The 12833-nt window shown below is 32.5% G+C and overlaps 1 protein-coding gene across 1 annotated transcript in view; it reads left to right on the plus strand.

The window, feature by feature from the left end:
• Positions 1-12833, plus strand: part of KDM7A (lysine demethylase 7A) — an 89107-nt gene that overhangs the window by 62104 nt on the left and 14170 nt on the right. Inside the window, exons 10-14 of the mRNA XM_074267762.1 lie at positions 854-945; positions 5627-5716; positions 9088-9297; positions 10166-10290; positions 10609-10760. Coding sequence (XP_074123863.1) covers positions 854-945; positions 5627-5716; positions 9088-9297; positions 10166-10290; positions 10609-10760 — 669 coding nt within the window. The remainder of the gene's footprint in view (positions 1-853; positions 946-5626; positions 5717-9087; positions 9298-10165; positions 10291-10608; positions 10761-12833) is intronic.

Below are 12833 nucleotides of genomic sequence, written 5' to 3' on the forward strand. Positions count from 1 at the left end.
AAATGAGCATACCGCAAAATAAGGTATGTAACATGATGAGGTTTTAAGTTTCATGGGATTTTAGAGAAGTTAGAATATCTTGGAAGAGATAGCATTTAAAGTGTCCATTGAAGGATAGATACAATTTCAGAAAAGATTATGGATTCAGAGGAGATGGGCATTCCAGGCGTAGAGAATAGAGTGATACCTAAGAGGGAATGTGTGTGATCTTTTCAGAAAGTGATGATTTTTGCTATTTCCCAGGGAACGTGCAGCCTTTTTTTAGTTTAAACCCAAATATTTTATATTTTTATTTTACATTTTTAAAATGTTTTATTGGTGTTTAACTTTCCAGTAGCACTCTTTTCTTCCCCCTACAGTAGAAGTCTCCTTGTAACAATAAATGCTAAGTAAATCAAACTGTCACTGTACTCACCCCAGACATCTTTTTGCAATATCCCATATCTATCATCTTCCTTTCTCCTGGGAATGTTTTTGTAATATGTTCTCTGGAACCAGGATTGGTTATTGCATTTAGTCTTTTAAATTGAATTTGACCCCTTAGTATTATTTTCATTTGCATTCTTGTTTACATATATCATTTTCTTGATTCTTCTTTTTTTGTCCTGCATCATTCTGTACAAGTGCCCCCTTGTTTCTCTGAATTCTTCCTATTTGTCTTTTTTTATGTTATAGTACTATTTAGATTACTATCATAGCTGCTTTTTATCTTCCAAATGTTGTCTGGATCCTTGATTGTGTTTTACTTATATTAAAAAAATTCCTTTTAATTGCTAGTATGGTTCTAAACTGTTTTTACTATTATTGCCTATACAATATGTAAATTGCTACCTTTACTCCTTTTATTTTCCAGAATTGAGAGAAGATGGTTTTCAGCCCCCAAACTACTTAGTGCAGGGAGTCAAGGCATTGCATACTGCTTTAAAATTATGGATGAAAAAAGAAGTAAGTCGTTTCTTTGTAGTTCTAATGATTATTTTTTTATCAGCTAAATTGATTTTATGGTGTTAACATTTTAGGTGTTAGTCTCAACAAAATCTTGAGTGAACTACTGGAGGAATAAAATAAGGTTTTATTGGTAAACATTTCATTGTTTGTCATAGTCAGATGTATGTTAACTTGTGCCATATTTAAGATATGACCTAGATCTATATTTGAAATCAACCTGTGTTCACAAAAAATTACTGAGTTTGAAAATGGAGGATGGGGGAATGGCCCTCATTTGTCCTTTGTATAATTCTAGTAACTAATTAAAAAAAATCTCTAGTCATCTGGCTCTGCTTGACAATCTGCAAGGAAATTAATCATAAGGGGGAGGGAAGAAGGAAAATATATATATATATATATATATTCATACATATACACAATACATAGACATGCATACATATATACATATATGTATGTAGGATGTAGAGTAGAATAGGAATGTTAAATCCCTGGCCTGAGGTCTACTAGCAGAAATAGAGCATAGGATTCGAGTATGAGTTTGCTAGTACTATCCCTAAAATGAAGTTTTATGGTACATAAAGACAAATAAATATTTGTTTAATCCATAACTCTTGGGATTGAAATTGGGTTCTTCAGAAATACCTTGAGGCATGAGGGGAGTTGTGATTGGCAGAATATTCTTTTAGGAATCCTTTGTCAATAAGCAATTTGTTCAGTCTGTTTATTGAGTATAGACAATTTTTGCTTTGGATAGGGCAGAATGGGACAGAAGCAGATTTGAGAGAACACAATATTGTATGGTAAAGTTAATATTGGGGGTTTTCTTGAATGCTGATTTTTTTTGGAATTCTTTGTTTAAAGTCATAAAGCAAAGAATTTACCTATCTATATATCATGTTTCAATTCAGTAAACATTTGTCAAATATTATGTATAAAATACCATGTTTAGATACTAGGGATATAAAAATAAATGGAAAAATTGCCTTTAGCTTCAAAATTACATCAACAGCAGGAAAGGAGCTAATTAATAGAGAAGGAAGAAGAATATTCATGGGTAGAGGGGCTAGTATTGGCAAACAAGAGGGTGACCTTTTGTTCAGACATTGAGACAAAACAGGTGTAAGGATCCTAGATAATCTTAGATGAATTTGAATTTGAAGATAGAGATCATAAAAAAGATTGGTTCTATTTTCTCAGCAAAGTAGGAGGCAGGAGTAGGTTTAGAGGAAGGAATAAAAGGGGTTTGATGAGAGAAGATATGAAGTAATCCCTGGAAAAGTATGACAAGATTCAACCAGAATATTTAAAGGGTATCTGTACAACACTGAGAGCCCAACCCAAGATCAGATTATAAACATTGATAGGTAACCCAGTCCTTGAGTTGCATGACTTTAATAGCACTGGGGCAAAGAACAGATCATGAAATTGATGGAGCCTTGACAAAGTGTAAATTGTAACAGAGAAAGGGAACTAAATATTCAGGGGAGAAAAAGGTCTGTAGCAATAGAAAGAGAGCACTTCATTTAAGTACCAAAGGATCTGTTTTTCAGATCCTGGTTATGCTATTTGTGTGACCTGGGCAAGTGACTTCATCTCTCTGAGCTTTTCTTCCTTCTTTCTCTCTAAAGTGCAAGAGTTGAACTAAATGGTTTCAAAGATCCCTTGTATTTTTTTTTTTGTTTGTTTGTTTTTGTTTTGTTTTGTTTTGTTTTGTTTTGTTTTGTTTTGTTTTTTTTAATTGATGATCTATAAGCCTGCATGTAAGCCTCAGTGGTAGATGCCGTTGAAGATAGAACAAAATATCAGACTTATTTGACTTCAAGAATGTAATATATCCCTGAGAAGATAAGACATATTAAATATATGAAAAAGACTTGTTACATGCTTACCATGTGCTAGGGGCTGTGCAAAGCCTTGGAATACAAATTTTAAAAGCAAGACGCTCTGCCTTTAAAGAATTCGTTTCAATAAGGGAAGATCATACACATTGGAGAGTGGTGGCCAAGAAGGAGTGTTGGTTGGCCATATTACAAGGATGGTGAATGATAGTTAATGGGTCCTTTCCAACAGTGATGGTCTTAATTTGATTACTATTTTCAGGGCAAGAGATTCCTTAGGGTGTACGTGGCAGGAAGGTAGCCAGAGTGCAGGAGGGACTTTTGAGACTATCTTGACTGTGATTTTATTTTTCAACACAAGTTTCATCAATTACTCTGGAAGGTTTTTTCGTTTGTTTGTTTTGTTTTTGAGATGGCTTTGCTTTTGGAAGGCTTAAAAAGAATTAATTAATCAAAGCTCTTCAGAGATATGGATAGTTCTATTGCCCACCATATTGTCTGCAAGTGGAACAGTTCAGAGCTGCTTCAAATATAATTTAGGATACATCATTTGAACCGTATTGGTAGTTGTAAGTCAGGCTAATTTTCTGGGTATCAAATTAGGCTTTTTGTATTTAGTAGTTCTGTAAGCAGTTCATTTGATGACACAGTTTGGTTTTGCTTTTTTAAAGTACCAGCCTCTCTTTGGAAATTTTTTCATTCTAAAAAGCAATGACAATCATTTTTCAAGATGTCATTTCATTTTATTTGTCAGAGTACTACAGGTCATAATAATTTCTTTTCATCAGTAACAGTATTCATGAATTCTAGTGATAATAAGGCACATTGTGTATACTGGATGTGAGGGTTTTTTTTTTTTTTTTTTTTTTTTTGTTGCCACTACCTAAATTGTCTCTATTGTTTTTGCACTTGTTTCACGTGTTGTGATAGATTTGCTTTTCAAACTGTTTCTTTTATTTATCACAAAGCAATATTACTTCATTTTAAAAAGCTGGAATGAAAAAATTTAAGATCATTAGATAGTTGAAAATTTCAGACACTTCTCTTTAACAGTTCATGAGTTACTACAGTTTTATATTGGAAGATTCCAAAAAGTCATCTTAATAAATTATACTCACCAAAATGAATGGGTATTGAAATTTAATGGATCTAGTTTGCAAGAACCTTTTAAATAGTTGCTTCATTACTTAACAGTTAGAACAAATTTACCATGTTGTCTCACTCTTACTGACTTATTTTTTATTCAAAAAATATATTTATGCAGGATTTGTATTGATTTAATATCCAATAATTTGGAGATAGCAAACTCAAATGTTTGCTGTTTGACTGTTCTTTAAACCTGTGTATACTACCTCTTCATGTTGGTCTCTTAGAATCCCGAGCTTTCCTCAAGATTTATTGCATGAGCTGTTTCTCACATGGAACCTTTCCTGAACTCTCTAGTGCATCCACCTTCCTGAAATTACCTTATGCAGGTCCCTAAGCCTTTCTGAGCCTGAGTTCTTCATCTATAAAATGAGACTGCCTAGATGATTTTGAAGTTCAGATTATTTCCAGCTCCAAATCAGTGATCCTGGGAATACATAAATAAAGAATTTGAATTACTTTTAAATTTAAAGGTAATGGAAATAGTGGTAGTGGGGATAAATAGGCTACAGAAAGAACTGCATGTAAAAAGAGATATAACAAATAGTATTAAAGAAGAAATAAGTTAATAGTGATGTACAGTGAGTGAGCAGTAATAGACAAGGAGGATCTTTGCACTTATTGAGTACCAACACCAAGAGACCCCCAACAAATTGAACTCAAGGACACTTAAAAATTAAATAGCAGTGTGATAACAATATGAGATTCTGTGTCACAGAGTATTTTATGTAAATCGTGCATAAATTGTCCAGCATTCTATAATAAATAACTTATATTTTTAAGGGAATTAATATTTAGAGGTGGATATGTGAATATGGCTATAATAATTGCTATTTATATAGCACTTTAAAAGTTTTCAAAGTGTTTTACATAACATTATTTCACTAAATCATCATTAACAGCCCAGAGAGGTAGGTACTATACAAATATTATTAACCCCCCCCTTAACTGGATCAGAAAAATCAATCGACTTGCTCACTATTAAGTTTAGAGTCTAGGTTTGAAGCTTCCTAACTCCAAATCCAGTATTTTATTCCTGGTTACCTCCCATATGAAGGTTAGATTCACAGTTTTATAGTTGAAGAATCAAGTTTTTATTAAGTGCCTACTATATGTGGACTCTGCTTAAGTAACAGTGTCATAACTTAGAGTTCTTTTCTACTGGTAAGGTTTTTTGTAACTTGGTTTTTATTGAAGAAGGAGGAGAAGGAGGAGGACACATTTCCTCTATTTTTCATATTAGAACCCTATTAAAGGACTAGGGTATATATCCAAAAACTTGTGAGAATTTAAGCTTATTAACATCTTATTATATGTGAATATGAAACTTAGAAAATAGTAAGTTAACAATACTTAATATAAAATCAGTAATGATAGTTCTTTAATATTTACAAAGTATTTTGTTAAGGCAGATAATATGAGTGCTATTATCACCATTTTATGAAAAAAGAAATTGATATTGTAGAAGTAAAATTACCTCACCCATGGTCACAGCTAACATAGAAGAACCAGGTTAAGAATTCAGGCCTTTTTGCTCCAAGTTATTTTTTTTTACATCATACTATACTGCTTATTTAGATGTGCATATAAAACTTCTAAAATAAAGGAAGTGATTATGTGGGATCTTTAATTTGCCTGGGTATTTTAATGAAATATTAACTTTTATTTTTGTTTCTTTATGTATCTAAATACAGCTTGTATCAGAACATGCCTTTGAAATTCCAGACAATGTTAGACCGGGACATCTCATTAAAGAACTTTCTAAAGTAATTCGTTCAATAGAGGTAAGAGTAGAAACAGTTACCTAAATGAATATTAAAGTTCTGATTTTTTGAGACAGGCAATTATAGTATTCTAAAATGAACTTTGAAAAACTATTCCTTACTTTAGAAAATGCTATATATGTTAGATCTTGTAAAATTCTAATGTAACATTTTAATTTCAGAAAGTTTGAGTAAATTGGGGATACTGTAATGGAATTGTGTTTTAACTGGACTCACTAGGAAGCATGCCTTTGGGGATATTCAAAGAAGGAGAAAAAAGACATTAATACATTTTTGAGCATAGGCCTAAAATCAGAGAGCCATTCAGTTTTTATGCATAACTTCTTATAGCCCCTAAGAGATGAACAAATAATCTGTAATTAGGGAGCTAGCACAAATATAGCCGAGGGAATGGAGTTAGTAAGCAAAGAAATTTGGAGAAATAAATATTAATTTAGTGCGATAGTGTTTTATAGGACGATCAATATAAGTCATTGAAGAAGAGAGTATTAGGAAAACTTAATTATAGGGTGCCGTTTGTAGGATAACCATAAAGCCAAAAGGTTAGTTTTAAATTCATTAAAGAACTTTTTTGGTAACTACTTCAGGGTTTGAAGCATAGTCACCTAACTAAAACAATTCAGTTCATACATCTTTTTTAAGACCCTTTTATGTATGAGACACTGCACTAAGTGATTTAATAAAAAATAAATAAAATAACATTTTTTTTGTCCTCAAGGAATTTGCATTTTATGGGGAGAATTCAATATGTACACAAATAAATATAGAATAATTTGGGAAGAAAGAGGACTAGTAACTGGAGGGTCCAGGAAAGCCTTTAAAAAAGAGATGGCATCTTGAACAGAACCTAAAGGAAAAAAAAATAAGACTTTTGAGAGGCAGCAGTGAGAGATGAGGGCTTCCAGGGCTGCATCTTGGATATAGCATATGTTGAAAGAAGAGAGAATGATGGTGGTTTGATTAACAGCAGAGAAGCCAGACTAGCTATAAGGTGGTAGCCTGGTAATAGATGGTATCTCTGGGGATAACTAGACTGGGATTTCATTGACATATAAGACTGGCTTACCTTTTGTGCAATTTATTGTCTCAGATTGTTGCCTAGACCTATAAAAGTTTTCTAGCCTCAAGTCTTATTAGATATTCTACAATGATGGTTCTCTGTGTAAAATACTACATTAATCTCATGTGATCTTCAAAACAACTCCAGGGGATGATTTCTGTTATACTCCATTTTATACACCAGAAAACTGTGACCTAAGTTAATTGGCTTGCTTCTATACTTGTATAGTTAAAAACAAAAAATTATAAATACTCTCAGTATGATTATATTGAGAGGTTAGTAATATGTAGCAGATAGCTGACTTCACAGTTAGGAATATCTGAGTTCAAATCCCACTTCTGACATATACTGGCTGTGTGACCCTTTAACCTTTGTGTTTTAGGCTGTTCTTTAAGAAGAGTATAAGTAGAAAAAAAAACTAGGATTTTTAAAGAATAATAAGAAGCTTCAATAAATTTTTTTTTCCTGTTTAAAAAAAGTTTTTATTGGTATCTTTTGTTTTTTACATTATCTATGCTTCCCACTGTTCTACAGAACTAATCAACACATCAAAATTTTTTGATGTTATATGCAGTCTTCCATACCATAATTCTCCTTCCTCTGCAAAAAACTAAAAGGAGATGTCTTCTTCTTATCTTTTCTTTGGAACCAAGTTTTAATTCTGTATGATTCATTTAACATTTCATTCAATTTTTTTCATTTACATTGTTGTAGTCATGTAAGCCACGTCTACTGGTAGTTCAGCTTACTTTGTTTACTTTGCTTTGAATTCTTTTCCACAAGTCTTTGTTTCTTTGTATTCATCATCATCATTGTTTTTTATAACAGAGTGATATTATATTATATCCATTTGTCTATCCATTTTCCAGTCAGTGGACATGTACTTTGTTTTTTGTTATTGTTATCTTGGAAAGTATTGCCACAAATATTTTGGTGTATGTGAGACCTTTTTTTTTTTTCTTTTCTTCTCCCCCCCCCATTTTGACCTCTTATTTGTATATGCTTTGCTGTGGAATCTCTGTTACCTCTTTGGATAATCCTAAATTGTTTTCCAGAATGATACGACCATAATACTCTGGTTTTTTACCTGTTTTTCTGTTTTTTTCCACACTCCATAATAATAATTAATTTTTCTTATCATTTTGCCAATGGGTAAAGTGTTATAGGTTGTAGTTTTGATTTGCTTTTTTCTTATTATTATTTTAGGGGGCATTCTTTCATGGGGTGATTAATAATTTGACCAGTTATCTGCTTGGGAATGAAATTTGGAGGTCCACATATTAGGAGGAGTGTTGGAAATCAAATATTTATCAAAGAGATTTCACACAAAGATTTTTCTCTTCCTAGTCAACCATTGGGATGCCCTTTTTTTCTTCAGTAATATTTTACTTTTCCAATTGCATGTAAAGATGGTTTTCAGCATTCATTTTTGTAAGGTTTTAAGTTCCAGTTTTTTTCCCCATCTTTCCTTACTTCCCCACTCCCCAAGACATCAAGCAATCTGATAAAGGTTATACATGTACTATTATTTTAAACATGTTTTCATATTTGTCATGTTGTGGAAGAAAAATGAGAACAAAAGGAAAAAAAATCATGAGAAAGAAAAGGCAAACACCAAAAAAAAAAAAAAGTGAAAATAAGTGAAAATAAAAGTGATCTGCATTTAGTCTCCATATTTCTCCTTTCTATATTTCTTCTTCTGGGTGCAGATGGCATTTTCTATCCCAAGTCTGTTGTACTGCTGAGAAGAGCTAAAATTGATCATTATGTAATCTTCTTGTTACTTGTTTACAGTATTCTCCTGGTTCTACTTACTTCACTTAGCATCAATTCATAAAAGTCTTCCCAAGTTTTTCTGAAATTAGCCTGCTCATCTTTTCTTATAGAACAATAACACTCCATTAAATTAATGTGTCATAACTTATTCAGCCATTCTCCAGCTGGTGAGCATCCACTCAGTTTCCAATTCCTTGCCACCACAAAAAGAGCTGCTATAAACATTTTTTGCACATGTGGATTTGGTTCCTTTCTTTATGATCTCTTTGGAATATAGACCCAGTGTAGACATTGCTGGACCAAAGCAAATGCACAGTTTGATAACTCTTTGAGCATAGGTCCAGATTGCTCTCCAGAATGGCTGCATTAGTTCACCACTTGGGGAGCACATCTTTTTGCAGATATTCTCTGAAAAAGCTATTTGTATCCCATTATTCAGGGATTCTGAAACTGAATTTTTTTTCATAATTGCTTCTAAGTTATTGAAAATATGGTCTTTCTATGTTTTAAACTGAATTATTCTCAATTTTTGAAGGAGGAAAACAGTAAGCCAGTCAAATCTCAGGGAATCCTCACTACATGCCCAGTTTCACGATCCTCAAATGAAACATCCTCCCCATACCATTCCAGACGAAAAATGCGAAGACTTCGAGATCATAATGTTAGAACTCCTTCTAACCTGGACATTTTAGAACTCCACACAAGAGAGGTGCTTAAACGACTAGAGATGTGTCCATGGGAAGAGGCAAGTATGATATTTCTTGAAGGTGGGAGTAAGAAACAAAATGATAGTTATAAGAAAAACATATAACTAACAGTCTTAGTGGTTGAGCAATCCTAGTCTTATTTTTGTAAACTGGGAATCATTAGTTATAATGGTTGAATCATATTACTCCCAGATTGGTATAAGAAAGCTGTTATTTTGGAGAATGTGTTTATCACTTGGGTACTAAAAGTCTCTTCATGAATAGATATGTAGAGTGAACTTTTGTGTAATTAAAAATCTGAAAAGAAGAGCTAGGACAAAGTATTCAGTGTAAATATAAAACAAAATTGGAAGGATTACTAAAGATGATTTAGAAACTAAATTGCATAATTTTTGTTCTACGTCTACATTATCCAAAAATGGCAATCAAAGAAAGACTGAATATAAAATCAAAACTCATAATTAATAGTAGGAAAATATATTTTTTAACTATGAAAGAACAAATTTTTATATTTAATATACTTTACTTTTATGAAGTGAATTGTAAGAGAATAAGCATTTTTGACATGTTTATGGTGTGCCAGATATGATGCTGATTGCCCTTGCAAATACTGTCTCATAGGATCTCCCAATACTTTGACATTTTGACGTTTTTATTCTTAACTATGGAGTCATATGGAGATGGTAGTGAGTTATAAATTGCTGTAAAATGAGCAAGCTCTTGACACTAGTTTGTTCAGAAGGGCCATGAATAAGCTGAGATATTAATGAGAATATAGAAGAGATGACCCTTGATCCTTCCAAAAAGAGGGAAAGAGTGAAAATCCAATACAAGCTTATGTGTGCTCAAAAGTTTTACTTAAGTTTTTGTTGTAAAGATAGAATAATCCAGCTTTTATACCTTAAGGACATTTTGAACTCTAAATTGAATGGAAGATTCAACAAGCACCTCCAGCCATCTTCTACAGTACCAGAATGGAGAACTAAAGATAATGACCTGCGGTTACTGCTGACAAATGGAAGAATAATTAAGTATGTAAAGGAGATGGTAGTGCACTTCTTTTTACAAAATAGATAATTTAGCTGAGTTACCTGTAAAATAAATTTCTAGAAATTAAATATTTTTTTTTTACCATTTTACTTAACATAATAGTTAGACATTCTAACAAAATGCTTTATATGTGGATTTTCTTTATTCATATAATTTCTTTTTCTACTTACTGTGGATAAATAAATTAACTGTAATATGTTTTAATTAGCTTCAAATAGTGATGAACTCAAAAAGATAGAAGGAAGAACTCTTTTACCAAAAAGTTATCCTGTTTTGTCTTTTTTTTTTCTGAAACGCAGAGATGAAAGACAACCTTTTACAGACCGAAATTTATATACAGCAGACAGCGAGAATGAAGAGTACACGGAAAAGGCAAAAAAGGCAAAAAGCCTAAAGATAGAACAGATTTCAGAAGCACAGGGAAATAGAGAACCTCAGAAACCTCTTGATAGTAAGTTCATTTTCATTTGACTCTATATTATATTAGTTCTCTGCTTATTACATAGTTTAAATCTCTAAAATAAGCTACCAACCAATTAAGAAATTGTGTGGGATGATAAGCATTATTAAATTTGTTGTGCTCTCTCTAAAATATCTTTTTAAAATTCTCATTTGTGTGAGGTTATTTCTAAATAGTTTTCTAGAACAAATGAAAGACATCAATGCTTCCATTGGCCTTGAAGCTCTCATAAGGTTGAAAAGAGTGTATATTTGATGGTAGTTTGATTAGTTGTCAAAAAGATGCACAGATAAAAACTTAGAGAAGGTAATATGGGGCCAAACAAGGCACTGAGTTCCAAGTCATTACGATTTAGGTTCAGAAGTATTTAGGATATTTGTGACCCTTAGCAAGTCAATGTGGACTTGGTAGGGCCTAAGTTTTCCCATATATAAAATTAGGGAGTAGGACTAAATTTCTATAAATGTATGATCCTATGATGCTGCATTTATTTTGCCTATATGTTGCAAAACAGAAGACAAAATTATTATAATTTACATACATTGCTTCATTCACATATAGCATTTAAATTTAATAGAGACACAAAGTCATAGAGATCCTCAGCAGCAATGAACAAGCAGCATGTCAGAAATTGAGAGATGCTTTAAAAGCATCTTTATTCACCTGGATATAGGCTATAAGTCACATACTTCTAGCTATAACATGTCTTAATACACCAGAGAACAGCCAATCTCTGGGTGCCTCTTTATTCTTAACTATGGATGGCAATGCTAATCTCATTTTTGTGATTTTATTCAATCAGATGATACTTATTTTGCTCTATTTTAATATTATAAATTTGTACTATTTGTAAAAAATGAAATTTTGTAAAAGCATTTAGCATAGTACCTGGTATATTAATAGGCTTTACATAATTGCTTATTCCCTTCCTTCCCATCTGCTTGATTGTCTTGGGGATATCCTGTCTTTTTGGAGCTTTTTTGAAGTTAAGTTCATTTATATTTACAGAATTTGTAGAGGCAATAGTCTTCATGTCCCTCTCTGGTGATAGATCAGGAAAATGTCCCTAGACTTTTACTTCTTTAGCCATAGAATCACTTTTCTCTGTTAATCACAAATTACTTTTATTCCTTCTAAGGATGTCACTAAAATAATCAAATTCACATAAGCCAATTGGACAGGCAATTGCATACATATTAGTTTTTCTAGGTTCTTGAACATTTTGAATTCATAATTGGCTAATTCTTGTGTCTTTCTCTGGTAAGTAGCATTCACATGGGTGCTGTTCAAAATGTATCAATAGATTGTTTTTATTTGGGACAACAAATTTCACACTTAGTAAATCCCCTACTGGTAAATGCAGTTTGTTTCTGATGAACAATTGTTCTGTTAATATAAGATTCTTCCTAAGACTTCCAGGCTAGCATGACTGTGTGTACATATATACACATGAGTACATATGTAAGGTAGCTGACCAAGTTCATAAAAGCCTACTATTTTTCACATCCCGACAGTCTGAAAATGTATTAGAGGGTTCTATCCAGATTGATCTTTGTTGATCATGAGCTCCATGTGGGAGATGATTAAGTGACGTAATGGGGATAGCTTAACCTTTAAAAATTTTCTGTAGCAACCACTAAATCCCAGCAAAGAAGGCTGTTTGGATGTGGTTAGCTGATAAGTCATTCTACCTTCTTTGGATTAGAGCTCACTTCCTTTAGAAACGCTTGGCCCATTTACTCAGTCCATTTACTCTGTAGACTTAACTCTTCTCTGTTTACAGCATCAGACCAGAACAAAAGTCATGTCTTTTATTACCCAACTTAGAGCCATCTATTGTTCAGTTTTAACATTAACTACTAGAAAACCTAGGTGCCTACTTTCTAATTCATGGTGCCATAAAAGCCACTGAAAACTAAAGTGGCGGCTTGGGAACTTGTTGAGGGAGACAAAATGACAGCAGAACAATCTCAGATTTTTAGAGTTTAGGATTTAAAGCTATATGTCATGCAATCCAGTTCCATTCATTTTAACACGTGAGAAAATTAAGAGTTATTAATCTTG

This window comes from Sminthopsis crassicaudata, chromosome 5 (assembly GCF_048593235.1).
Source record: "Sminthopsis crassicaudata isolate SCR6 chromosome 5, ASM4859323v1, whole genome shotgun sequence".
Lineage (NCBI taxonomy): Eukaryota > Metazoa > Chordata > Mammalia > Dasyuromorphia > Dasyuridae > Sminthopsis > Sminthopsis crassicaudata.